Source organism: Rhinopithecus roxellana, chromosome 21, assembly GCF_007565055.1.
Source record: "Rhinopithecus roxellana isolate Shanxi Qingling chromosome 21, ASM756505v1, whole genome shotgun sequence".
NCBI classification, from domain to species: Eukaryota; Metazoa; Chordata; class Mammalia; order Primates; family Cercopithecidae; genus Rhinopithecus; species Rhinopithecus roxellana.
Window position 1 is genome coordinate 47,951,874 of NC_044569.1, and position 25,715 is coordinate 47,977,588.

Genomic DNA, 25,715 nt, shown 5'->3' on the forward strand with positions numbered 1-25,715 from the left:
CTCTTCTGCATAGGCTTCTGCCCTTCTCACCCCTCAGCCTGATGCTGCTGTGGAGCACCTAAGGTGAGCCGCATGCATTTGTAGCTAAAGCTGCCAACATGTGTATAATGTTGCCAGCATGGTGAGTATGACCGCATCAGTCCTGTTGCCTGGGTCTTATCTGCACATCCAGTTGATCATTTGAGGCCCTCTCATCCCCATCTTCCTTCTTGTCCAGAACCTTTCCATTCATTGGCCACCAGCAGCATGCGTCGGGCCCTGACTGGATCCTTCTGGCTTCTTACTGCAGTAAGAACTACTTCGCTCACTTTCCTGCCTCCAGGCTTGCACACCCTCCCTGGGCTCACAGTTGTTCTCCTGCCGGTCTCTAAGATGCACATCAGGTTGTCAGTTCTTAATTCGACATCCTTCAGAATCTCTCTGCTGCCACCTGGTAAATCCCAGACCCCATAGTGTAGCTGGCATGGCCTGCAGGGAGGACCCCTGCCTCCGCCCACTATGATGTGCATCATGACCCCCATCCTCCCCTCTACTGGTTCCACCTTTCCCTGCCCAAAGATTGGACCATATTGCAAACATTGGAGTTAAGCAATGAATGATCGTGTTGATATTCTAAAATACAAAGAGCTCAAGTAAGTCTATTTTTAAAGTTAAAATCCAACAAAACTGACCAAGCATCAGACAGTTCACGATGTATAATGACTAGTACAGTCAGAAAGAAAAATGTTGAGCCGTAGTAATGATTAAAAAATTCAAATTCAGACTTTTTATGCTCCAAGGAACCAAAGACTTTAAAAAGCTAACGTTACACAGTTGCCCGAAGAGCTGTGATATACTACTATTCCCAGACTCCCAGTGAAGAGGGGCAGGGCGAGATGGGGAGAACACTGGAGGTTGACCCGAATGGAGAATGGGGACATTTTCCAGGTGATGAAAATGTCCTCCATCTGTGTTTGCATATTCACAGAACATCTCGATTTAAAAATTCTCTATCAAAAATGTATCACCCCATCAACAGATGTTGAGAAAAAATTTTTAAGGAAAATGCATGAAAATATATACTTAAAATTGGTGTATTTTACTGTGTGTAAAGGCTAACTCAATAAAGATTAAAACAAAATATTGTTGGCCAGTATTAGAAGAACAAGACATTTTCATACATTGTGAAGTGGAGGTGGGGTCATAACATACATTAGTTCCACCTTTCTAGGGGTTAATTTGCTTCTACCTTTTAAGAATAGTGGTACTGTTTGACATGGTAATTTCTCTAGGGTAGCATCCTAAGGAAAGAATTATGAATTCAAAGAATTTGTCACAAAACTGATAGCAGCTAACAACTGAGAAAAGAACCAAAATGTCCTCAATGGGGGTGTGGCTAAATGGTGATGCATCTCTATGGGGGCCACTGCCAGCTCATGGGCACCTGTGTGAATTGAGAAAAGGTGTCCCCTCTGGATGGAACACACCCCTCTGGGGCTTGCGAGGGGGCTGACTGAATTCCAGCACCACCCATCCCCTCACCTGAGCACCTTTGCAATTCCCGTGTCTAAACCACGGCCCTGATCTTATATGGTGGTTGATGAGGCAGATGTTAAAACTGATGCCTTCATAACAGTGGTGTTGGGAAGTGTTTTCAATGGAAAGTTAAATGATGATAATAGAAGGTCCCAGGTGTGGTGGCTCATGGCTGTAGTCCCAGCACTGTGGGAGGCTGAGGTGCGTGGATCACTTGAGCCCAGGAGTTCGAGACCAGCTTGGACAACATGGTGAAACCTTGTCTCTACAAAAAAATAGAAAATTAGCTCGGCATGTTGGCATGTGCCTGTAGTCCCAGCTACTCGGCAGGCTGAGTTGGGAGGATCCCTTCAGCCTGGGAGGCAGAGGTTGCAGTGAGCCAAGATTGCGCCTCTGCACTCCGGCCTGGGTGACAGAGTGAGATCCTGTCTCAAAAAAAAAAAAAAAAAAAAAAAAAGTAAAACATTACGTAGTTCTGACTGTTTTCAAAAATGCAAAATTCCTAAAAGGAAACCCACCAAGATATAACTGATGGTCAATATGAATGATAGAATCATTGCTGACTTTCTTTTTTCTTTTTTAAACTTTCTTTTCCAAAATTTTCCTGCTGTCATTACTTTTTCTAGTTTTGAAAATACGTATGATCTTTAATTAGGCTTTGTGTAGTGCTAACATCTGCAACAGTGCTCTCTCTGAACACAAGATGAGACAATGGGGATTCTGTGGTGGCGTCGGGAGAGACCTGGGTGAGAACAGCTTTGTTGAAGTCCCAGTGATTCCTTTGGTGAAAGGAGATGTCTCTTCTCTTCTCTTTCCATTCTGTAGGTTTGAGACATTTGAGGTAAACAGCTTTGAGCAGTTCTGTATCAACTATGCAAATGAAAAGCTCCAGCAGCAGTTCAACTCGGTAGGCTTGGTTTCCAGACCTGGGGGTACCAGGACTGGGGAGACTCCCCTGGGAGGGACAGCCAGGCCACTTCTCTTCCTCTGAGGTGGGTGGGCCCTGGCTATGTTCTGGTTTCCTGGTGGTGCCTCCAGCTTTCGGAAGGGGCTGTCCGCTGCTCAGGAGGGAGAACTGAAGGAGGCAACTGTGCTGAGAGAGGAAATGATCCTCTCTTTGCCTATAACTCCCATTCCTCTGAGCCTGGGTTTCTTAGGGTATTTAAGCAACAGCAAGCCAGACATGGGGCTTCCTTTGATTGATTGGGAATACAGCAACTCAGGTGATTGTTAACGTGCCCCCAGGAAGTGTCCACCCAGGAATGAGGAATCGCCTCACTGTGCTTTGCCTTTCTGCAGTCACAACTATGACTTAGCATCCAAACCTTATCTGGCAGTTCTCTGCTGTCCTCGAGAACCCAGAACTCGCTGAGCCCCGGGGGGAGGTGAATGTTAAGGTGTGCCTGCCTGCAGTTCACTCGTGCGACCTTTTTACTTGCCATAGCATGTGTTCAAACTGGAGCAAGAAGAATACATGAAGGAACAGATCCCTTGGACCCTGATTGATTTTTATGATAACCAACCTTGTATTGACCTCATCGAAGCCAAGCTGGGTATCTTGGACCTATTGGATGAAGAATGTAAGGTAAAACTGATGATGCAAATTAGTTCAGTTCTAGGGTAGGGATGTGGTGCGAGGGAATCACATAAGATCTCAAAGGTGGAATTTCATCTGTGATCAGCTGGCCTTCAGTGTGCTGGAAGAAGCGTTGGCAGGCTGCATGCTAGAAGCGTGTACTATTCTGCATGCTAGAAGGCAGCACATTTAACATGACTGGCGGGTGTTGCTACACTGGTAAATGTGTGCCTCTCTTGGGGGAGCCTGGGTAGCATGGGTTGGCATGATATGATGGTGGTTTGGACTTGATGTCCCAGGTAGCCTAGGTGCCAAGAGAAGAACTGGAACATCTAATGGGCATCCCTAGAGAGTGAAGACTCAAGTCTGGGATCACTATTGCCGCATCAGATGACTTGTGATAGAGCTGCATGGCATGGTGGCAGGTGAAATTCATAGATTTCCCCATCTGGTTTCTGATGGGCTGTACCTGGTGGGACACGGTGAGTGCTGACTTGTCAGCCTGGAGACTGCCTGGCAGCACTGGGAGGGTAAGGTTTAGAGGATCTGGGTTTTATCAGTTACTTGACTTCTTTGGCCTCTGCTTTCCTGCTCAATGATAGGGGTTGCATCTAATCTCCAAAATCTCTCCCAGTTGAGTGGTTGATTGCTAACAGGGGTAAATATATACCGCTTCCTCCAGGGATAGAAACTCTAATCAACAGGTGTAAAAGCCACATGATTCTTGCTGTTGCAAGGGAAAGAACCCACTTGCTTTTACTTTCTGCTCTCCCACATCTTGCCTGTAAAGGGTTAGGTGTGGCTTGATGGTTTGGTAGGAGGGTATTTCCTTCCAGAAGGGCTCTCCTAGTTTCGTTGCCTTTGAAAATGAAAGGGAAACAATAGAACAGAAGACAGAGAAAAATATACCAGTTCTACAGCTTTTGTATTTTTTTTAACCTCCTGAAGGTTTTTAGCATTTCACTAGAGATATGGGCTTCATCCTCAGAGTCAGTATCCAAGCAGAGATAATCTCTCAGTATAGCAAAGTGTTTGTCCAGGCTTGCTCAACCGGACAGGTAGCAGTAAATGTAAAACAATTGTCCCTAGATTGAGTAGCGTGGGCTAAATGGCTGAAGTCACAGCCAGCCTAGCAGATGAACCTAGGCCATCCTGCTGTTCATGACTCACTTTTATTTTTTTGGTTTCAGCATCCACTACCACCACTGCCCTTCCCAAACTTAGCCAAGGTCATGCTCCTTTTCCCCAGTCTCTTTTGAGATTCCCATCAGTAACTGTCTCCTCCAGTTCCACACCCCCGAAGCTAAAGTCAGCACCATGTCCTGTGTCCAACCCAGGCCTCTGGGATGCTAAGCTGGTGAGGCTCCCTGGGGCCAGTGCTGAAGGAGGACCCCGGCTTTTCACTCTCCCCCCAGGTAGTGAAGGTGAAGGTCATACACAGTTCTCAGGGCACATGGAGTAGGCAGTTTGTCCTACACAGGTCTGTGGAAAGCCTGGGTTTCCTGCAAATCGGGCTGGTGGGGGCTAGACGTATCAAGACACTGGGTGGTACTGTGGATGTGGCATGTGTAAACTCACACTGGTGGCCAAGGAGATGAGATGAACACCACATTAAGGAATAAGACAAAAGTCCACAATGTGGAGACTTTTTGTAACAGGTTTAATTGCTCTGGGAATTCAGGATGATTTAGCATAGTCTGATAGAGCATCAGTAACAGGTGGATTTTAAGCCAACAGTTGTTATTACATTTGTCAAAACTCACTGAACTGTATGCTTCAGTGAAAGGGTGCGTTTTACTGCATGGAAATTATTCTGCAATGAACCTGACTTTAAAACATAGTGGGGCCTGGAAGCACCCACAGCTCTGAGCCTGAGCAGGTTAGGGAATCCCCCTGGAGTTGCAGTGGCTGGGAAACTTGGTGCCCCCTGGGGAAGGATCCTGTTGGGCTGTGGAAGCAGCCTCAGACACATCCTTTCCTCCCTTTCTCTCAGACACTTTGCAGGGTGAGAGCGAATAATGACATTGCACTGTGAACAGTTGGGTTCTGTGACCCCATGTCAACAAGACACAAAGTCAAATGAAGGATTGGACTCATGGTGCAGAAGCAGCCCATGGAAAAATCAGTTTTCTTGGGGAAGATGTGCAGTGGCAGATAGGGTAGCGAGCTGGCTTTTAAATGAGAGGTGTGGAGATGGAGTGGCTGTGGGTTTAAAGGGGGAACGTGCAGGGAGCACTCCCCGGGGCCTGTGACTGGTGCCATAGCTGCAGAGGAGAGTGCAGACTGGACCAGGGTATTTATTAAACCACCCCTTTGGTGGAAAAGCCCCTTTGCAAACAGGCCTCAAACAAGCCACAGACTGCAATTGTTCCTCCTTTATTCAAGTCCACTCCTCCAAGAAGGTGTTTGATTGTCAGAAATGTAAATTTCCAGGCTGCTCTTAACAAGACTCCAAAGATGCCTGGTGGCAGGTGGGAAGTAGGTGCACACCAGCCTCTGCTGCCTTCTAAGCCCTATTTGGGTTTGTACTTCCTGCTATCCTCTTCCCATTCATCAGTCCACTTTCTCTCAGAGGAACAGGTAACCTTGAACCCTGGAAGCAATTCTAGTGAGAGAAGCCTAGGTGCTGTCTCAGGTTGGAGGTGTTGGAGCAATCAATGGCAGGCCCGAGTGGGGCGACAGGCTCTGCCCTGTGCCCTGTGATGAGGATTGTTTCCTGGAAGAAAGGAAATCACTCAGGACTGTGGAGTGAAATCAGCTCACTCAGTGGGGATGCCAGTGCCCCCTACCCCCCGTTTTCTCACCTGGCCCAGACTGCTGTCAGGAGTGTTTACACTGTATTCAGATCACGGGATTGTTGTTTCTTAAGAAGTGGCCCCAAAGGTTTCCTTGTCTAGCACTTTCGTGTAGAGGTGTGACTCCTGTGATGGAGGGAGGTGAAGTGGCCTTGCTATGTTTATGTATTCATTCACACGAGAAACCACATGTTCACGGAATAGTGCACTGAGCCCCTGCCCTTCAGACATCAGCACTTCTTGAGAGGGTCAGGCAAGCACTGAAGTGTCATCTTCGATGACGAAGAACCGGAAACGCTGTGGAGGAAATGACAGAAGGAAGAGTGTCGTGGGGAGAGCATTCCCAAGCAAAGTCAGATGAGGAGGGGACATTCCAGGTGAAGGGCATGTCACACTACACTTGGAGAACTTGAAGTGATCTGATTTGTCTGGAACTCCTGGTGGGGACAGGTAAGGTTGGCAAGTAGGGACCATGGGAGAATGAGAAGCCATGTCCACCCTGAGCAGGTATTTGGGCTTCATCCTGAAGGCTCTGGGCATCAACCCACAGGGGAGAAGCAGAGAAGAGGGGGTCAGATGTGAATGATCAGATCAGCAGGTCTCCTAGACTGTGTGCAAGCTGAGGTGGGGACAGCCTAGAGGAGGCAGCACCATGAGGCCATGTGGCAGGCCAGGCGGGAGGGAACAGGGCTTCCAGGAACTTAGCAGGGAGAGGGCCTCCGTGAGTCCCTTGAGTGGAGCACTTCCTTCCAACGGAGATGTTGGGACAGAAGTCTAATTTCAGTAATATGAGGAGAGCGGGAGGTGAGGCAGTGGAGACGGTGAGTTTGAACTCTTGGAGGCTTGGCTGTGAAGAGGAAGTGGCGGCGAGAGAGGGGCATGGGCATGGGTGGACTGTGGCCCCCCAGGAGGCAGGGGTGGGTGGATGGAAGGCCAGCCAGGAGAGAGGCCTTTCTTCCATGAGAAGGACAGAAAGGTGGGATGGCTGTGGGCGAAGATGAGTTTCTGCATGTTAGAGCAGGAATTTGGGATTTCCTGCTTGACAGCCTCTATTTCCCCATGAAGGAGCTGAGGCATCTGCTGAGAGGCAGCAGGTTCAGAAACTTGAAGAGGATGGAGGAAGGTGGGAATGGCTAACCAGTAAACAGAAAGAGAAATTGCAGAGTGTGTTTTGCTGAGGTTAAAGACCATAAATTGAGTTTTAGGAGTTGTTGAGATCAACTTCTTGCTTAGATCTAGGAACAGTGTCTTAATCCATAGAAGTGATTCTCCGAGTGAAATTTTATTTTTTGGCTGCAGTACTTGTGTAAAAGTATCATGGCAGGGCTTGATTAAAGGAAGATGAGTTGATGTGTGGTCTTATCCAGCCACCCAGGTATGGGTAAGGAGAGAATGGGTAATTGGATTCATCTAGACTTAATGTTTTGCTGAGCGTGCAGAGGGCTATTTTGTAAAGGTGAAAAATAAAGGCCTGGAAGCAGCACTGGGGGTGGCTGGCAGGTGAGGAGGAAGGAGCTGCCTCCATTCCAGAGAGCAGTGAGGACTGCAGAGTCCTGGTGGGCCCAGCTGGGTTTCTGTGGTGGCAAAGAGGGAGGGGCCCAGAGCACATTCCTTAAAGAGCCTGGGGATCCAGAGGTACTTATGGTACAATGATTTGAGAGGTCAGCAGGGGTACAAGGCTTGAAGTATGGAAGGAGACAGTGAGTGACCAGACAGTGAGTGACCAGGTTGGTGCCAGTGGCCCAGGAAGACAGGGATGAGAAAAGAAGCAGACATAGAATAACTGGCCTTGGGGTCTGGTTTTTTTTGTTTGTTTGTTTGTTTTGGTTTTGTTTTGTTTTGAGACAGTGTCTTGTTCTGTCACCCAGGCTGGAGTACAGTGGTGTCATCACAGTTCTCACTGTAGCCCTGACCTACTGGGCTCAAGTGATCCTCCTGCCTTAGTCTCCCCAGTAGCTGGGGCTACAGGCAAGTGCCACCATGCCTGGCTAATTTTTAAGTTTTTTGTAGAGATGAGGTCTCTCTGTGTTGTTGCCCAGGCTGGTCTTAAACTTGTTGGGCTCAAGCCATCCTCCCACCTCGGCCTCCCAAAGTGCTGGGATTACAGGTGTGAGCCATTGCGCCTGGTTGACCTTGGGGTCCTTAAAAGTCAGCTCCTATCAGCAGCTCTGTTGGGGGCAGGCTTTGGCCTCAGAAGCTGTCCCAGGCCAGCGATGGCAACATCTGTGATAGAGTGTACAGTTTCTGTCTAGAGTTCCACAGGGAACACTGAGAGGGGCTTAGGGAGCCCAGAACTTGCACTCCCCCACTGCCATGCCTGCTTTTTTTTTTTTTCTATTTTGTTTTACTAGCAAGGAGTGGAATCAGGTCTAATGTATTTTTAATACCTTTAATCAGATATAATTGACATACCATACAATTCACCCATTTAAAGTATACAATTTGGTGGTTTTTAGTATGTTCACAAAGTTGTGCGTCCATTACCAACCACGGTCAATTTTAGAACATTTTCATCACCCCCTAAAAAAGCCCTTTAGCAGCTACTCCCCATTGCCCCCCTCCAGCCCCGGGCAACCACTAATCTACTTTCTTTCTGTATATATTTGCCTATTCAGGGCATTTAATACAGATGGGACCTTTACTTTTTGATGTGATCAGTGGTCAGTACCATAAGGTCAGAGGGATTTAGGCCTCTGAGGAACAGAACCTATCTAGATGAGGAACAAGCTGTAGTCCCAGGCTCCTGGCTCAGTGCTCTCTCTGCATTGCTTTGAGAAGAGCAGAAAGAAGTTCGTATAAGCTGTATGTGGATTTCCTTTATAAACGATTCCGTTCAGCTGCATATTATGGAGCTACCGATATCCATGACCCAGAAGCTACCAAAATATAAGATTTTTTTTCTTTCTTCTGTGGCTGTTTAAAATCTTCTATGGAAAGATTTTTGGAGATAAGCACCTTCTACCTTGTTCTGCTTTTGTGGCGCCCTTTAAAACTCTGTTGTCAGGCAGGAAGAGTTAACTTGTTCTGCTTGGAACCCCAGCTCTGCTATTTAATGGCAAAAGCCACAATTACTTTTGCACCAACCTAATACTTCCCCATTATGTGACCTTGGCAAGTTACTTAACCTCTCTGTCTCCATTTCCTCATCTCTAAAATGCTTACAAACATAGCAGCTAGCTGACATGATTGTTTGAGGGTTAAATGAATTGATACATCTAAAATGTGTAGAAAATGGCCTGGCAAACAGTAAGCACTGTGGGCACTAGCTGTATCATCTGAGACTCTTGATCATGGTTAATTCCTGCTGGCCCTTATTTTTAGTTGGAGATGGAGTGGGCAGCAAAAGGAGAGACTGATCCTTGTCAGAAAATATGGATACACTTGACCTTGGTTGTTCGTTTTCTCTGCTTATCAATTCACGCCAATCTGAATTACTGAATATGTAGGATTATGGAGTCTTCTCACAGAAGTCCAATTTCATCTCCAAGGCAAGATGATTTTGTTCCTAGCCAATTTTACATGTTTGCCTGTGTGGGGCTTCCCACCATGGTTCTGTCTGCCTCCGTTTTGCCAGTCCTTCTAGGTCCCTCTTATGCCCATCCTCTGGCCCACCCAGTCCTGACATCCATGCTGGGAAGACCCCTCCTTCCTTCACACCCGGTGGTTCTAAACACAGAATGCTTGGAGACAAATATAAAGCAGTATATATAGAAAGTGCTGAATTAAATATATTTTATTGTCTGCCCAGTACAATTAATAGCCTCCTTCAAGATAGTTTTCTTGAACTTCCTTTGGTGCTTAGCACTGAGTATTCAATATTAGTTATGCCAAAATGAATCTTGAGCAAAATCAGTTTGCTTACAAAGGATTTAAGAAATTGGTTCCCAAGTATGTAAGCATTTTCTTTATGGCGTGGATTTTATTAGTTTATCATAAAAATCTCTTTGTAAACGGCTAGTGTAAGGGTCACCTTCAACCCTTCCTGATCCAAATATGCAATCTCAACCAAAGAAGGGCAGATCAATTAGTGACCCGTCACTAGGGACTGGACTGTTTCTGGTCAGTAGGTGTATGCAGCGATGACCAGGGATGACAAGAGGGAGCACCTTCCTGTTGGAAGAGTTGCTGTCATCCTTGACAATTTGAGTGGTAGTTACAGTGACTCATATTTTCAATGAAGCAAGATGCTTTTTACGTTTAAAGCCATCCATAAAGATATTGAAAGGGGCCGTCTTTCAGAATTCTTAATGCAGTGGAACCTCTAAGTCTGACTTTAGACAGTGGGAGATGCAGAGATTAGCATGATGTAGATCACTCACTAGGTACTTAGTTCCCACTGCATGGCCAGAGCCCAGTTCTAAGTTCTTTCAGGGACACATAAGCAACGTAAGGCACAACCAGTCCTTGAACACAACAAACTTACAGTTTGTAGTGACGAAACCCAAAACTCAGGGGTGCACAATATGCTAGGGCACGTGTAAGAGCTTGACTGCCAGGAATTCCAAAGAAGAGAGAAGCGAGATCAACAGTGGTCAGGAAAGGAAAGACTTGAGCCAGACCTGGACGATGGTATTTAGGTGAATTTAGGGAGGGAAGGTAGGCTTTCCTGTGGCAGGAGTTCACCTGGGTGAGTGGGTAAGCTTGGCACTGCAGGTGGATGTGTTTGTGATGCTGATGTCACAGCCCCGGTTGCAGGGAAGTACCTTCAGGTGGTCCTGCAGGCTGTGACTTTGCTCCCGTGACCTTGGCTTTCACCCTTATGCTCCCTAGCACTTGCAGTGTCTGCCAACCAGCAGGCTCAGCTGCTCCCACAGGTCCCACAGGAGCCAACCCACAGGGGATGAGGGTACACCGTGGCAGGATCCTGAACATGTGTGGTTGAATTGTTCTTTGCACCATCCAGTTACGGTCCCAGTTCAAGGGCTGAATCAACCTTCATGGAGCTGGCCTACTGATCCTATCCCTCTGCTGCAACCCAGGGCTTCCTTCTTCCTCCTCACAAAGCACTCTGCCCTCTCTTGTGGTTCTGCAGGTCCCCAAAGGAACTGACCAGAACTGGGCTCAGAAGCTCTATGACCGGCACTCCAGCAGCCAGCACTTCCAGAAGCCCCGCATGTCCAACACAGCCTTCATCATCGTCCACTTTGCAGACAAGGTGACTCTCCTCTCTGTTGGCTTGGGTATTCCCTTGGCGCTCTCTAAGTAGACTTACTGGGCTCTAGACCTAGAGAGAAGGCTGTCCCTTCTGAATGCAAATGGCCTGAAGCCTCAGCTAGGTTCCCGTTCCATCCTCTTTTACCCACCCCTCTACTTCTAGGGGATACCAAGCTTACCACAAGGCATAACTTCACAGGGGGTGCTATAGTTGCCCATTCATATATATATACACATACATACACACACATATACATATACATATATATACACATACACACATACATGTCTATATATATACATGTCTGTATATGTGTGTATATATATATAAAAATTCTAAAGCCGTTAAGAGTCTACCCTCATGGAGTTTGAAAGAGAAGAGAGAGCTGAAAACCAAGTACCGAATGGTTTGGCTTCTTACCTGAAGCCGGTGTGGCTGCTTTTCAGGGGGCTGCTTTCTCAGTAGCTGGTGCGTGCGTAGAATTTTTCTAAGTAGATTTCTGTTTGCTATGCACTAGCCTGGTGTTTCTTAAATTGTAATGTGTGTATAAATCACCTAGGGTCTTGTTAAAATACAGATTGATTCATTGGGTCTGAGATGTGGCTGAGAAGCTGCATTTATAGAGCCCTGAAGAACCCTTTTATTATGGGAACTCCCTTTAAAAAATTTCTTCCACAAAATGAATAGTCAGTTCCCTGTACGTAAATCCTGACCACTTACTGGGTTTGCATTTTAAGTGGCAACATCTGTGGGTTTCCTATCTACTCACAGCTCTTTTCAGAAAATGCTGCATGGATGAGATGAAAGTGGTTGAGAAACTGCTGAAGCACTAACGACTGTGTCTCTCTCTGGTTGCTGTGGCCCCAGGTGGAGTACCTCTCTGATGGTTTTCTGGAGAAAAACAGAGACACGGTGTATGAAGAGCAGATCAATATCCTGAAGGCCAGCAAGGTAAAGAGTGTCAGAAGCGGGGAGTGGAGCAGGAATGCCCATGGCCAGTGCTGGACAGGGAGTGGTGATGCAACCCCTTTGGGGTGGAAAGACAGAGATGCTGGGCAGGGAGGAGGCCAAGGAATTTGTTGGTCATTTCAGTATGAAAACACTTGAATGGCCATACCACCGTGAATGTGTCCGATCTTGTCTGAAAACACTTTAGTATGGCCTGATGGAGGGAAGAAAGCAAGGGGTGTAGGGGTAGGGGGAGAGAACTGGGAAAGTTGCCTGCTAATGGAGGGCATAGGGGAGCATGGGAGGTGACAGGAAGAGAGAGGATGGTGAACGCAGTGATGGAAATGTAGCTGGTGTCCATCATGTCATCTGTCCTTTGTCCCCTGCCTGCAGATGTAAGATTATTTAAACCCCATCACATCTAGTATCCGCATTTAATTTGTTGAGCAGTCTATAGAACCTCTCTATAAGCAGAAATTTAATGGAATAGAAGATGGGATTTAAGGAACACTTCAATCTACTACTTTGGACTCTTTGTTATTATCAGAATTTTATTTATTTCCAAGCATAGGAAAAGGTAGCAAATATTGTGTCCATTCTAGAGGTAGAGGAAAGAAGGCACCAATTCACCCAAACATATCTTTATTAAACACCTGCTTTGGAAGGCACTGCCCTAAACACACCATTTTCACACAAAGATGAGCAAGACAGAGTCTACACTGTGGTTGCTCCCCTTTTAATGGGCTGTGAGTGGGCAGATGAAGACACACACAGGTAACTGTGAAAGGAGAGAAGGAGCAGTGAGAGAGGATGATGCAGTCAGGGGAAGCATATGCACTGGCATTCGAAAAGTCTACTCTGATGCAGATGCTGCTGCTGGCTTTAGCCCTGCAGAGGAAACCTGGGGTCAGGGGTGGGGGAACTTCCTAGGATTTAGGAGGCTTTCTCCCAGACCACATGATACTGAACTCACTGCAGGGGCCTGATAACATTGTAGAAATGGCAGATTAAGTTCTCTTTGTGATAAGCTTTAGATGAATGCAATAGGATGAGATGATAGAATGGAGAAAGTATATCCAGCAAAATGGACCCAGGACATAAAGCCAAGTAAACCCAGTTCTATCACGTGGTGAGGGGTTTAGGGAGGATTTGAGTCGCTAACAGCATGCAGACTGCCAGTAACAGACCCCTGCCCAGTGTGATTTCTGGATATCTGGAACATCAGAGAATTAGTCATCACTGGGACAAATTGGCTGTGAGTAAAAGTAAATATCACTTTGGAGTTCAATGCAAGTTTGACCTTGCAGCTCCTTAAGTTTTTAGATCTCACTTTGTGGTGGTTAATATGACTTTTTCCATTTTTTCATGAGGGTGGTGACATAGGGAGGAGCCCCAAGGCACAGGGAAAGAAAGTAGATGGAAGTGGTCTGAGTACTAGGAGCCCCTTCCTCATGATGGTCTCTTACGATGCCTGGAGGCCAGTGACGGCCTGTAGGGCCAGAGAACTCTGTTGTCTTGGTAGAAGTTTCTCCTTTCAGATTAGGAGCAGAAACGAGGGATGGAGGGAAGAGAAGTGGGTACTTTTTATTTAGTACAGAATCTGGTTCTGCCATTGTATTGATTTCTGAGCATCTTAATTTGAGTGACTCTTGGGGATTCCAGAATCTAAAAAGGAGTGGTGCTAGGAAAACTCTGTTATACTCACTCTCCAGCAAGTTATCTTTTATTAATAGATGAGCTACTTTTCCCTCATTTTTATTTGACAGCTTTATTGAATATTTGTGTAGTATATAGTGGTAACCAACACGCGTAGTTAATCTCATGGAACTTAGTGAAAAAGATGCACAGTTTAGTTACAAATTATGGAAATGCTAAGAAGGTCAAGAAGAAGGTGTTATGGAAGAGAATGATAAGGGTAGGTTGGTGGCCCCCAAGACCACCTCCAGGTTCAACCACTTGCTAGGAAGACTCGCAGAACTCAGCATACAGTTATGGTTATAATTTGTTACAGCGAAAAGTAAACAGCAAACTCAGCAAAGGGAGAGGTGGATGGGGTAATGTCTCCAGGAGACCAGGCACAAGCTTCCAAGGGTCCCTTCCACCTAGAGTCATACAGGATGCATGTAATTCCCCCTAGAAGCAAGTCATGACACTTCTTTTGAAATGCCTACCAGGGAAGGTCACCTGAGCCCAGGCAGCCAGGATTTTTATTTGGGGTTGATTATATGGGCACCCTTAGCCTAGCACAAACCAAAATTCCAAAATCCCGGAAGGAAAGCAGATGCTCAACATAAACGATATTGTTTGCACGAGCAATTTAGGCACAGTGAACAGTTCTTACCAGGGAATGGTGAAAATCCAAGTTCCCCTGACACCAGCCAGGGATCAAGCAGCCTTTCTAAGGATAGCAGATGCAGGCCGGGCGCGGTGGCTCAAGCCTGTAATCCCAGCACTTTGGGAGGCCAAGACGGGCGGATCATGAGGTCAGGAGATCGAGACCATCCTGGCTAATATGGTGACACCCCGTCTCTACTAAAAAATACAAAAAAACTAGCCGGGCAAGGTGGCGGGCGCCTGTAGTCCCAGCTACTCGGGAGGCTGAGGCAGGACAATGGCGGGAACCCGGGAGGCGGAGCTTGCAGTGAGCCGAGATCTGGCCACTGCACTCCAGCCTGGGCGACAGAGCGAGACTCCGTCTCAAAAAAAAAAAAAAAAAAAAAAGATAGCAGATGCAGGCCTGCTGTGTTAGCTCTTTTCTATACAAGAATATTGTTTTAGATTGCAGGTACTGGGTTTTTATTAGAAATTAAACATAAGTTCAAAAAAATAAAAATAGTGTAGAAATACATAAAATAAGTCTTCTTTCCCACTCCTTGACCCATCTTTTGGTGGGTGAGAATGTATCCTATTCTGCATGTTGATACATCTTTTTAAGATTAAAATAACTGTATTATAGGCACATAGTCCTCAGTAATTTAATTTTTCAGTTACCATTGTATCTTGGTTGTCTTTCCACACGAGTACACATCTATTTCTCTTTTTTAAACAACTGCTGATAATTTGCTATTTCAAATAATGTAACAATGAATATCCTTTATGTATATCTTTGCATACTTCTGTACAATTATGTCTGTTGGGTAAAATTTTAGAAGTGGATTGATGATGGTTCAAAGAGTATGCACATCAAAAGTGTATAGATATTGCTAAGTTGGAGGACAAAATAGGTATGATCTACTCTTGAAATGCAATTTCCTCCTTCTCTATCCTGCCCACCAACCACAATGCTAGCTTTCCCGCTCACCAGCTAAAACTTCTAGAGAGCCAGTGACCTTGCTGCCACTCCTGTCCCCAACCCAGCAACACCCCTGAGATGCAGTGTAGCAGCACTGATATTGACCAAGAAGGGCTCTGGCCAACCAGACACTAGCTGGAGGAGGGTTTGAGAACTCTCTGGCCTGAGCCCCTCCTAGCCTGTTTCAGACGTCTCAAAAGACAGAAAGCAAAGATTGATGCTGTATCACCATAAACCTGCAGATGGGCTGTACACAGACTGCAGCTGCAAATCCAAGAGTGATTATAAGTATGCTCTACACCATTCAGGCAGATGGGCATGTCTGGCAGCATCTGTCATTTTAGTATCTTTAAAGCTCATCATTTACTGAGTGAATGGCTGTATTTTCTTTAAAATTTTTAGTTTTCATAGTAGCCCTATGAGGCATATGTCTCTAACTCCATATTAAAGAAAAATGAAAACCTAGAAAGATACAAGTTTCTATGTCATTACATTAAAATTGTAATGCCTAATTTTTTATTGGTTTTCATTTAGCGCAGCTAAATCTCAAATCCTGTTTGTAAATTCATAATTTTACTTAAAGTACTTTTATGAGAGACTTTTTTTTTTCCATCGGGTGACATCCTTGATAAGAAATTAACAAGTCGTCATGAATAATTAAGCAGTAGGGGATAGAAGATACCCATATACTCTACCAACCAAAGGGATGTTCGAAGAACCCCCACTAAGAGCAGTGAAATAACACGGTGTTAATGAGAATGTAATTAGTGAAGCCAGTTCCATTGCCTGAGCGGTTGTAATGTAGCTAATTGCTTTCTCAGCTATCAGAGCTATAAATAGAGACTTAAGAAATGCCTCTTTAAAACATGACTTCAAGTTATTAACAGACTCATTTGCTTCAAATACTAAAGGATGGAGGTTTTCCCTTCCAGTTTTTATTTATTGTGAAAAGGAATAATTTATCAACCAGGAAAAAAAGAGCACTTTAAAAGGAGAATGTTTTTCCTCTGAAGATTTCCTATTCCTGACCACCATTACACATAGGTCAGAGGGACAAGCTGTGGGTCACGTGTTTATGACAGCATGTGCTGGGCAGTGAGGGTGTATTGGGCAGCGTTTCTGGGCTATGGGGCAGGCATCCCGATGCCATCTTTCCACTCTATCCCAGCATAAGGGATCTTGAGATGCATGTGGTCCAGAGGCCACCTTGACCCAAAGTCACCTACCCTGAGTTCATGAACCCTACACCTCCTTCCCAGAATTAATATTCCAACAAACTCATCCCCCTCTGAATCTCAGAGATCCTACCACTTCCAAATGCAGTCTCAGTGACAGGAACCTACAATTAAAACCTAGATTTTAAAATAAAATACAAATTCACTGGACTGAACCTTGGTCGTGTTGGTACCCAAATTACAGCACAGGAACAGCTCAGACAAGGCCCAGGTCTTCACTCGGCTTCTCCTTCCTGCTGCTTATGGCTTGACTTCGACTTGTCAAGGAATGACAGGCACACATATCCATTGCTTTCCATGCTGATGTGTTTTTTAAAAGTTATACACACATACCTTGTTTTGACCAAATAAGTTTGCTTTTTAAAAATCTTATGTTTACTTTTAATTTTTAAACTTATTTTCTATATAGGAGCTTGAGATAATAAACATACTACAAAATGTTCTCAAATGTACTTTGAGTGCTTCCTGTTTAAGATGTGCTGGTATTTGAAAAGCTTCTAGCAATACTTAAACCAAGCCAGACACGATGTCGGATAACTTTTTAGTTGACAAAACAATATCGTCTCCTTTATAATGCAGAAGAATCCATGTTGTCTTCCAAACAAAGTGAAATACTGAGACTTTTCCTCCAAAGCCTATTTAAAACTCTTTCAAAATATTCATCTAAATGTCAGAGATTTTTCCCTCCAAAGGGTACCATTAGTCATGTAAAAAGAATTGATTGAAAGGAAAATGTGTTTATTTTAATGTATACAGCCATAGATTTTTTTAAAAAAAGATTCTGGGGAAGAGACCCCAATCAAACTGTTCTTATACTGAGTCTTATTTTAGCTTTATGTGTCTGTTTCAGAGGAAATATCTTTTATATTCTTATATACACAAAGGAGTAGGTGTGATTTCCAAGGTAACAGCTATGTGTCAGCTGTAATTGACTTTTTCTAAACTGCCAAATGGCCTTTAGAAAGTCTTTTCTTGCTTCTTAGTCCCTTTTCGACTTGCCCTGGGCTTTTAAAATCTATATATAGAAATGAATAGCAGAGAATGCCAAAGCCAGTCCCTATGTACAGGTTTTAAACAAGTGACAGCAAAGTGTTGGTTTGTCTGGAGGTCCTTCCTTGAGCGTTTGAGTTTGAACGGGGAAAATTGTGAGAAATGCCCGGGTGGCTGCCCTAAGGTAAATTGTGGCAGCTCTCTTACTGCTCAGTCAGCTTACAAACAGACTGCTTAATAGCTCTAAACACATAATTGGAGTTCGTCAGTTGCCCTGATCTGATCACTATACACTACATATGTCAAAACATTACTAGGTACCCCATATATGTACAGTTACTATGTGTCAATTAAAAAATAAAAATTTAAAAACTCCCTTTCACTCAGAAATGTGATCCTTTGTATGGGTCCTTTGTCAAGTAAGAACTTGGTGACTACTTTTCACTGTGACTCCGAGCTTGTGTAGACTTGGGACACTCCTCGGGTGAGGTATCTTTACCTAGCCCAATCTTCTTAAGGGATGGGTGTGGATGGGGTCAGTAATTTGTATTTCTTGCTTGGGTCTTTTGCGGTTGTCTACAGCCCAGCGTTGAACGTGGTATCTCTTAGTCTTTCAGTCCTGTCATCAAACTAGATCTCTTTCTATGTTCATTGAGCTTATAAAACAAATTTTGAATAGAATACGAAGCATACTACTCTTCCTTTTGAGAACTAATATTCCAACACAGTCATCTTCCTGTAAATCCCAGATTCTACCACTTCCAAATGCAGTCTCAATAGCAGGAACCTAAATGAAAACCCAGCTTTTAAAATAACATACAAATTCTTCAGACTAAACCTTGATTATGTTTGTATCGAGATTATAGCATGGTGCCAGCTTAGGTACAAATCTGCCTTGGACAATTTTTACTTTCTCTTCTTAAGTTACAAATTCCCTGTTTAATGTATAAAACTGAAAGCACACATAGCATTTCTAATGGAAGCAGGAGAAAGGGACTGAAATCTTAAAATCCTCCTATTGGTGATTCTGATTTCCAGGTTCCTAGTGTGATTTTTTCATACAGATCAAGCATCCCAAATCTAGAATGCTCTAAAATTTGAAACTTTTTGAGCACCACATGACACTCAAAGGAAATAACATCTACTGGTCATACCACCCTGAATGTGCCTGGTCTTGTCTGATCTCGGAAGCTAAGCAGGATCAGGCCTCGTTAGTACATGGATAGTACAAAATACTGCTCACTGGAGTATTTTGGATTTTGGGTTTTCAGATTAGGGATGCTCAACCAGTAAGTATAATGTAAATTCTCCAAAATCTGAAACACTTCTGGTCTCAGGAATTTTGAATAAGGGTTACTCAATCTGTACCTGTTACTGACCTTAGGGTTTAATATATTTTTTCACAGTAAAAGCTACTATGAATGATTTCTGTAAATTTGACCCCCTCCCCATCATCCAGTAGTATAGTTATGCAGATTGTTAACTTCTACCCATGTCTCAAACATCTTGAAAATTCACTTCAGAAAGTATATGAATTAGAATCATTTAATATGCCAGTGTTTTGCTTTGCTGTGACAGATTGGCATGAATCACAATGACATCTTCAAAACGTGAACCTGCCTCTAGCCTTCCATTATTTCCCCATGGAACTTTCTCAGCACCAGTCTGACTGGGCCACTTTGTCCTTTCTTACCTGTGTCTTGGCTCTCTGGCGCTGGTCCATGGAGCCCCCAGGCCCGGCTCTCCTCTCCTCCCCTCCTCCCTTCCTCCCCCCCATTCTGTTCCTGCCACTGTCAGTGTTTAGTTCATTTGAATACTGTTCATCTATGGCTTTGTGCCATAGACAGTGAGGACAAACAAATAGGCCTTTAACATGCGGCTGCTGGATAACGTTTGCATCCAGAGAAAACTCTGGCTGTTGGGTGGAATGTGTTTGGGTGAAGGCGTGCCCGGAGGTACACCCTCACACTTTTGGTGACTGTAGTAATCCAGGAGAGAGCTGAGTAGTCCTGAGCTGGAGAAGCAGACTCTTCATTAATGAAAAAAAGGACTGTGTACTTGATTGAAATATAGGAAGTAGGGCGAGGGCAGGATCCTAGCCTAAATCTAGGAAGTCAGTGGGTGAAGGTGGTTTGGGCTGTATTGAATTCGGAGTTCCCAGTGGAACACCTAGAGGGAAGAAGAGCAAGCTGGAATTGTGGATTATAGTAATGGGAAAAGATCCAGACTGGAGTGGCAGGATCTGGGAGGGATAGTTGGAGCCATGGCCTGGGGGAGACTGTCCCCAGGGACTGAGGTAAGTGGTGAGGATGAGGCTCTGGAAAATGGCAATGCAAAGGAGGGAAGTGCAGGAAAAAGCCCCGTGGGAGGTTCTGGGAAGGGAGTTGGGCAGGGAGAAGATTGGAGGAAGCAGAACTGCTAAGTCTTAAGAAGGGACCTTTACAAGGAGGCGAGGGCCAGTGGCGCGGAGGGCTTTGAAGAGGTCGAGTAGGATCAAAAATGAAACCACACCACTTCTAGCCATTGAACTTGATGAGCACTGGAGTTGCTCCCAAGGCACATTTCAGCAGCACGGGGAGGAGGCCATCTGGTGGAGGCAGGTTTGAGGAGAAGCAGTGTAGAGGGTGATGTCCATCTATGGACGCCTTGCTCGAGGTAATCGGTGGTAAAGTGAGAGGAGAGACAGGCTGAGCAGGGAGGGGTTTGAAGCAGCAGAGAAGCTTGAACATAGCTGTGTGCTTGGTGGATAGAAGCCAGGGGATGGAGTGATTCGAGTGTAAGAAAATGCAGGAGTCCAGGTCAGGGAGTGACTTAAAGGAATCGTCTGGTCAGCTCTTCCATTTTTATAGATGAGCAAGTTAAGGTCTAGTGAGCCTGAGAGTTCGCCATGGGCTACACGGCTATCAAGTTGCGGGGTCGTATCTAAAGTTCAGGTCTTCTGACCCAGTCCCATGCCCTTCCTGCTATACCTCATTACTTCTGAGCTCCCTGCTAGGTTGTAAGCTCTTCTGGTCTCCCTGGTCTCTCTTGACTCCTTTAGGCACCCAGGACAGGGCTTCACGTGCAATGGGCTCTTCCTTATGTTGCAGCCACGGATCTGTTTAGAAAGAACTGCCATCTCTGGTTCTAGTCATTGCCACTCTGTGGTGTATTGTTGCTTGGACTCTGGAGCCAGGCCGTCTGGGTTCACATCCTGGCTTTGCTACTTACAGCTCTGTGATCTTGGGCCCTAAGTCTCAGTTTCTCATCTGTAAAATAGAGTGCAATGGTGCTTACACCAATTGGGAGGCTTGGAGGAGTTCATGTGTGTCAGACATCATTAACATGCTCAATAAATATTAGCCCCTGTTATTTTAACCCTTTAATGACTTCCCATTGCTTTTAGGATAAAAATAAGAATTCTTAACTGAGGTGTACATGAGCTGGTCCCTCTTACTTCTTTCTCACTGTGTACATTGTAGGTTGACCGACTTTATCTTAACCCCCCCCAAATACACAAAGCTACTTCATAGGTGCCGTTACTTCCACCCCATAATGTGCTGTCCTCCCCATCCAATGTCCTACAGTTCAGACTTCCCTCCCTAAGAGAATCCTTTCTTCATTTCCCACATCCCAGACCCCCGATTCAGTTGCATCTTTGTTGTTTATTTCCTTTAGGATATTCATCTTCTTGTCATTATGATTTTAATTGTGGGTTATTTTCATTAGCATTCTACTTCTGTGCTAGACCATAAGCTCCATGATATAGAAGAGGCTAGGCTTGTTCTATAACACTTTTGTGTTGCCAGTCCCTAGCACAGCATTGGCTGCATATTTGAGAGTCAGTAAGTGTTGATGGGTTAATGCGTGGATGAATGAATGAATGAACAAACTAGTCAATCTAGTTTCTTGACAGTCAGTGACCTAGTATTTACTTTCTCTTCTTTGACTGCACATAGAATTGAGTACCTAATAAAAGTATCGTTTTTTTATGATGCTGGCATATGGATTTTAACCACAGATCTTAAATTGTGTTTTTATTTCTGACAGCTTACTAGTTACCTTGCCATCTAAAAAGACAATATTTATGATTTTGAAATACCATGCATGAAGAGAGGAGGAAGATTTATTTCAAAGATACTGAGAATAGGAACAGAATTGTCACCTGTTGGCAGCTAACACTTGGGGGCATCCTTAGTGATCTCACTGGGGGACCCTCCCGGGTACCTGCCTGACAACAGTATCATCGGTATCCTTAGCACGGATTTGTCTCTTTATCTCCTTCCATGGTTATCCCTTCCATGCCCTGAGACAGGGATTCGAGGTGTGCTTTGCTTAGGAATATGGTAGCATTCTCTCATGCTAATCATGGTGTCAGCAGCCTATTGTAGCCACAGAATAGCCAGCAGTGAGTATGGGCTTGAGCTGCTCACCAGAGATGGCCTTAAGATCATTGGTTGGTGCTTTTAGACTGAACTTAGAACCCAGGTCAGGGAACTAAGGAACTGTAACTTTTATTTGCATGCAAGTCACTCTGGTGGAAAATGGAAATTGGATGCTTCTAATGGTTGCTGTGTCTGTGGGAAATGAGGAGTGCAAGGGAAAAGTGAAACTGACACATGTTGATTCCAGCATGGTTGTGCATGTAGGTGCACATGTACATGATTGTTTCATTGCTTTATAACCCATTAGACTAGCTCCTGTGCTGTGTAAAACAAAACACTGACTTGTGTTAATTTCTCTTGACTCTAAAACTGAAACTTCTGAAACGTATGAACGTTGTAATAACTAAGAATGAGGTAAGAGGAACTAATTTTTTTGTTTGTTTTTAGTTTAAAATGCTTGATGTAGAAGATTAGCCTATAATTTTCACCAGCATTAGGTGCTGTTTTCAGCATTAGGCATTGTAACCTTGTATGTATGTGCAGGTGGGCACACTCATACTGATCCATTGCGATTGTGAAGTGTTTCTGCATAAGGTGAGGCCTAAGCCTTGCTGAAAACAAACCCTTGGATCCATGGAATTCATACAAGTTGCTTTATGCTTGATCTTATCCAAAAGGCTTAGAAGTGATATGAGTTACTTTAATATGTGAAAAATACCAGAGTCATCAGACTGAGGGGAGTTCACTTAGCAAAGTGTCTGCATCTCTCCGGTTTCTCCTTGGACGTGACTTGGGTAGTTGCTGATGGTCTTATGCCTGCCCTAAGTGAGGTCAGGTTGCAAGAAGCCCCATGGGAATGGGATGGTCATCATGTGTTTTACACCCCTGGTCATGTCACCCTGGAACTCCATCACAAAAGTACCTAATAAGGTTACAGAAACTGCCTTTGAGTGTGCTAAGTCACCTGAATCTGACAGGTTCTGAGAGCAGTTCTAGTGTGCCACCAGCACCATCTTGCTACTCTGCCTAGACACTATAATGTGCTAATGTGACATCATGACTCTGTACTGTCAGGTATCTCTGACGGCAGGAGGGAGATGAGCCGGGGCCCACTGTAGACTGTAATGTGAAAAAGCTCATATGCATTGCCTTGTTTTGATATGCTTCTAGGACTTTTTGAATACACCTAGAATAGTGAATTATTTTGTGAATTTTATACCTATTCTTACATGATTCTTTCTTTCCAAGCTCTTGGCATGATACTCTTGGTATGAAAGCCTTTGTAGTGCTCAGTAAATACTCCATTAGACTGGAGCTTAATTTATTGAAGGTCTCGGCAGTGCAGAGCATCACCAGAGCATGAGCTGTCACTACTGTATGGGACCTGAAGATGATGCTGCCTCTTCAGTAGGTAGCTTGCCTTAGCCTGAATCTCCTACGAGTCTCAGGAGATGATGTCAGCTGGAGAAATGTTTTATGAAAGTGTTGTCTTATGTATTTAATTGTTATTGCAGGTACCTCAAAAGTCAGGGCTATGTCTGAAGCCCTTTTATATCTCTACTTCCTTGATATTGTGGGTTTAAATGACAAGGCTATATTTATATATTGAAACAAGCTCTATAACCTGGGCATCCAGAGGTCGAGGTTCTAGCACAGGCTCAGCCTTTGACTAGCAGCCCTTTGAGAGCTGGTGCTGACCATTGTGCTTGGTGGTGGAGGGAACAGAGGTTGGAGCAGGATTCCGGTAGGTTCCTTCTCACCAGTCGCCTATATCCTCACCTGCCACATGGAGGTGAAAGTTGACCTTTACAGTTGTTCCAGATCTAAAATTCTATGTTGTTTCTTCAGATCAAAAATACAATTTCTTAAGCATCTGTACTTATGTGGTTTAGAAAGATCATTCATGTAGGCCAGGCATGGTGGCTCATGCCTTTAATCCCAGCACTTTGGAAGGCCAAGGCGGGCGGATCACGAGGTCAAGAGATGGAGAGCATTCTAGCCAACATAGTGAAACCCTGTCTCTACTAAAAATACAAAAATTAGCTGGGCATGGTGGTGTGCACCTGTAGTCCCAGCTACTCAGGAGGCTGAGGCAAGAGAATCGCTTGAACCTGGGAGGCAGAGCTTTCAGCAAGTGGAGGTTGCACCACTGCACTCCAGCCTGGTAACAGAGCAAGACTCTGTTTCCAAAAAAAAAGAAAAAAAAAAAAAGATTGTTCATATATATAACCCCTAGTAAAAGTAAAACTAGATAATGTCTGAGCCCTACATGCTGGGCACTATTCTACATGCTTACATGGATTCTCTCAGTTCTTTCCCCAGCCCTTGTTCTTGGGAGGAATGGAAGTCTTGGCAAGTGTAGAGCTCAGGATTCAGCACAGACCTCGGGGTGGGGGGTGGGGGGGCATCCCAGGGCACCACAGAGCCTGTGGGAGACACAGACAGGAGCAATGGATGTTTTGGGAGAGGGTCACAGGAGGGGCAGGGCTCAACCTTGAAAGAGGGGCCTCTCAGGCTAAGTACAGAAGAGAAAGGGGTAAGAATAGCACAGTAAGCAAAGGTATAGTGGCAGGAGTAGTGAGCATTGTGCCTGTGGGACAGCAATGTGACCAGCTGGATGATTTTGCAAGGTATTGTCTGAGAGGGGTGAGTGGGATCCGATCAGGGAGCCCTCAGATACTAGACTAGGGAGTTCAGACACAGTGGCAGGAGAGGGGAGCCACACATTTAAATGGGGGTTAAAGAGGGTGCAGGGTAGGCAAGAAGGAGCAGAGCCTAGCATCTGAGGCACTAGCATTTAGCCTCTCTTCTGTTGAGGTTGGAAGTGGTTAGCGAATGGGGTTAGTGAATGGGGCCTATGTGTTCCTTTCCCCCCGCCTTCCCCCCCGCCTTTCCCCCCAGCCTTTCCCGCCGCCTTTTCCCCCCACCCCTGCAGGAGTGTGGTAAAAGCCTTGTAATACTTTATTCTAGCCCCAGCATTGACTTCCCTAAGGGATGATGGCAGGACTGTGTTTCTGTCAGATTGAATGTCTTGATGGCTGGGACTCTGTCACCAGCGCTTCATTCAAGGCCTGCATCTTCACCTTGTTACAGATGAAGATACTAACCTCTTATTTAGTACTCATAACAACCCCATGTAACAGGCATAGGCTTATCCCTATTCTGATGAGAAAACAGGTATCAGGGAAGTTAACTTGACAAGATGCAATAATGTAGAAAAATAGAGCTTAAACGTAGGAGTATTAAAGTGTAGCCACCTCCTACCACACCACAAGGAAATGAAGTTCTGCCCATCTTTACAGGCGGAGATTGAGTAAGACTGTGTGGAAAAACTACTTTTTTCCTACCATTTAAAAATGGAATTGTCATTCATACGTTATAAAATTCACCCTTTCGAAGCACACAATTACTGTGTTTCAGTATGTTCACCAATTTATGCAGTCACCACTACTATAAGTCTGGGAATATTTTTATTACTCCATAAAGAAATCCTGTCGCCTTAGCAGGCACTCCCTTTCTTCCTTTCTTCTCCTTCCTCTTCCTCTTTCTCCCCCAAGCCCTGGCAACCGGTAACCTACTTTCTATTCCCTGGATATTTCATGTAAATGGAATCCCACACTATACGATCATTTGTGTCTGGCTTCTTTCACTTGGTGTAATTTTTTCGAGGTGTGTCCATTTTGTGGCATGGATCAGGAGGTCATTTCTTTATATTGTTGAATGCATTCATAATGTTGAATAATCCATTGTGTGGAGGTCCCACATTTGTTTATCCATTGGTCAGTTGATATTTGGGTTGTTCCTACTTTGTGGCTCTTGAGAGTAATGCTGCTATGCACGTTGGT

The 25,715-nt window shown here is 44.8% G+C and overlaps 1 protein-coding gene across 3 annotated transcripts in view; it reads left to right on the forward strand.

The window, feature by feature from the left end:
* MYO5B (myosin VB) overlaps positions 1 to 25,715 on the forward strand; it is a 387,050-nt gene that overhangs the window by 237,076 nt on the left and 124,259 nt on the right. For all 3 annotated transcript variants that reach the window (XM_030925854.1, XM_030925855.1, XM_030925856.1), the window contains exons 11-14: positions 2,341 to 2,422; positions 2,960 to 3,100; positions 10,919 to 11,041; positions 11,909 to 11,992. In XM_030925854.1, the coding sequence (XP_030781714.1) occupies positions 2,341 to 2,422; positions 2,960 to 3,100; positions 10,919 to 11,041; positions 11,909 to 11,992 (430 nt within the window). The remainder of the gene's footprint in view (positions 1 to 2,340; positions 2,423 to 2,959; positions 3,101 to 10,918; positions 11,042 to 11,908; positions 11,993 to 25,715) is intronic.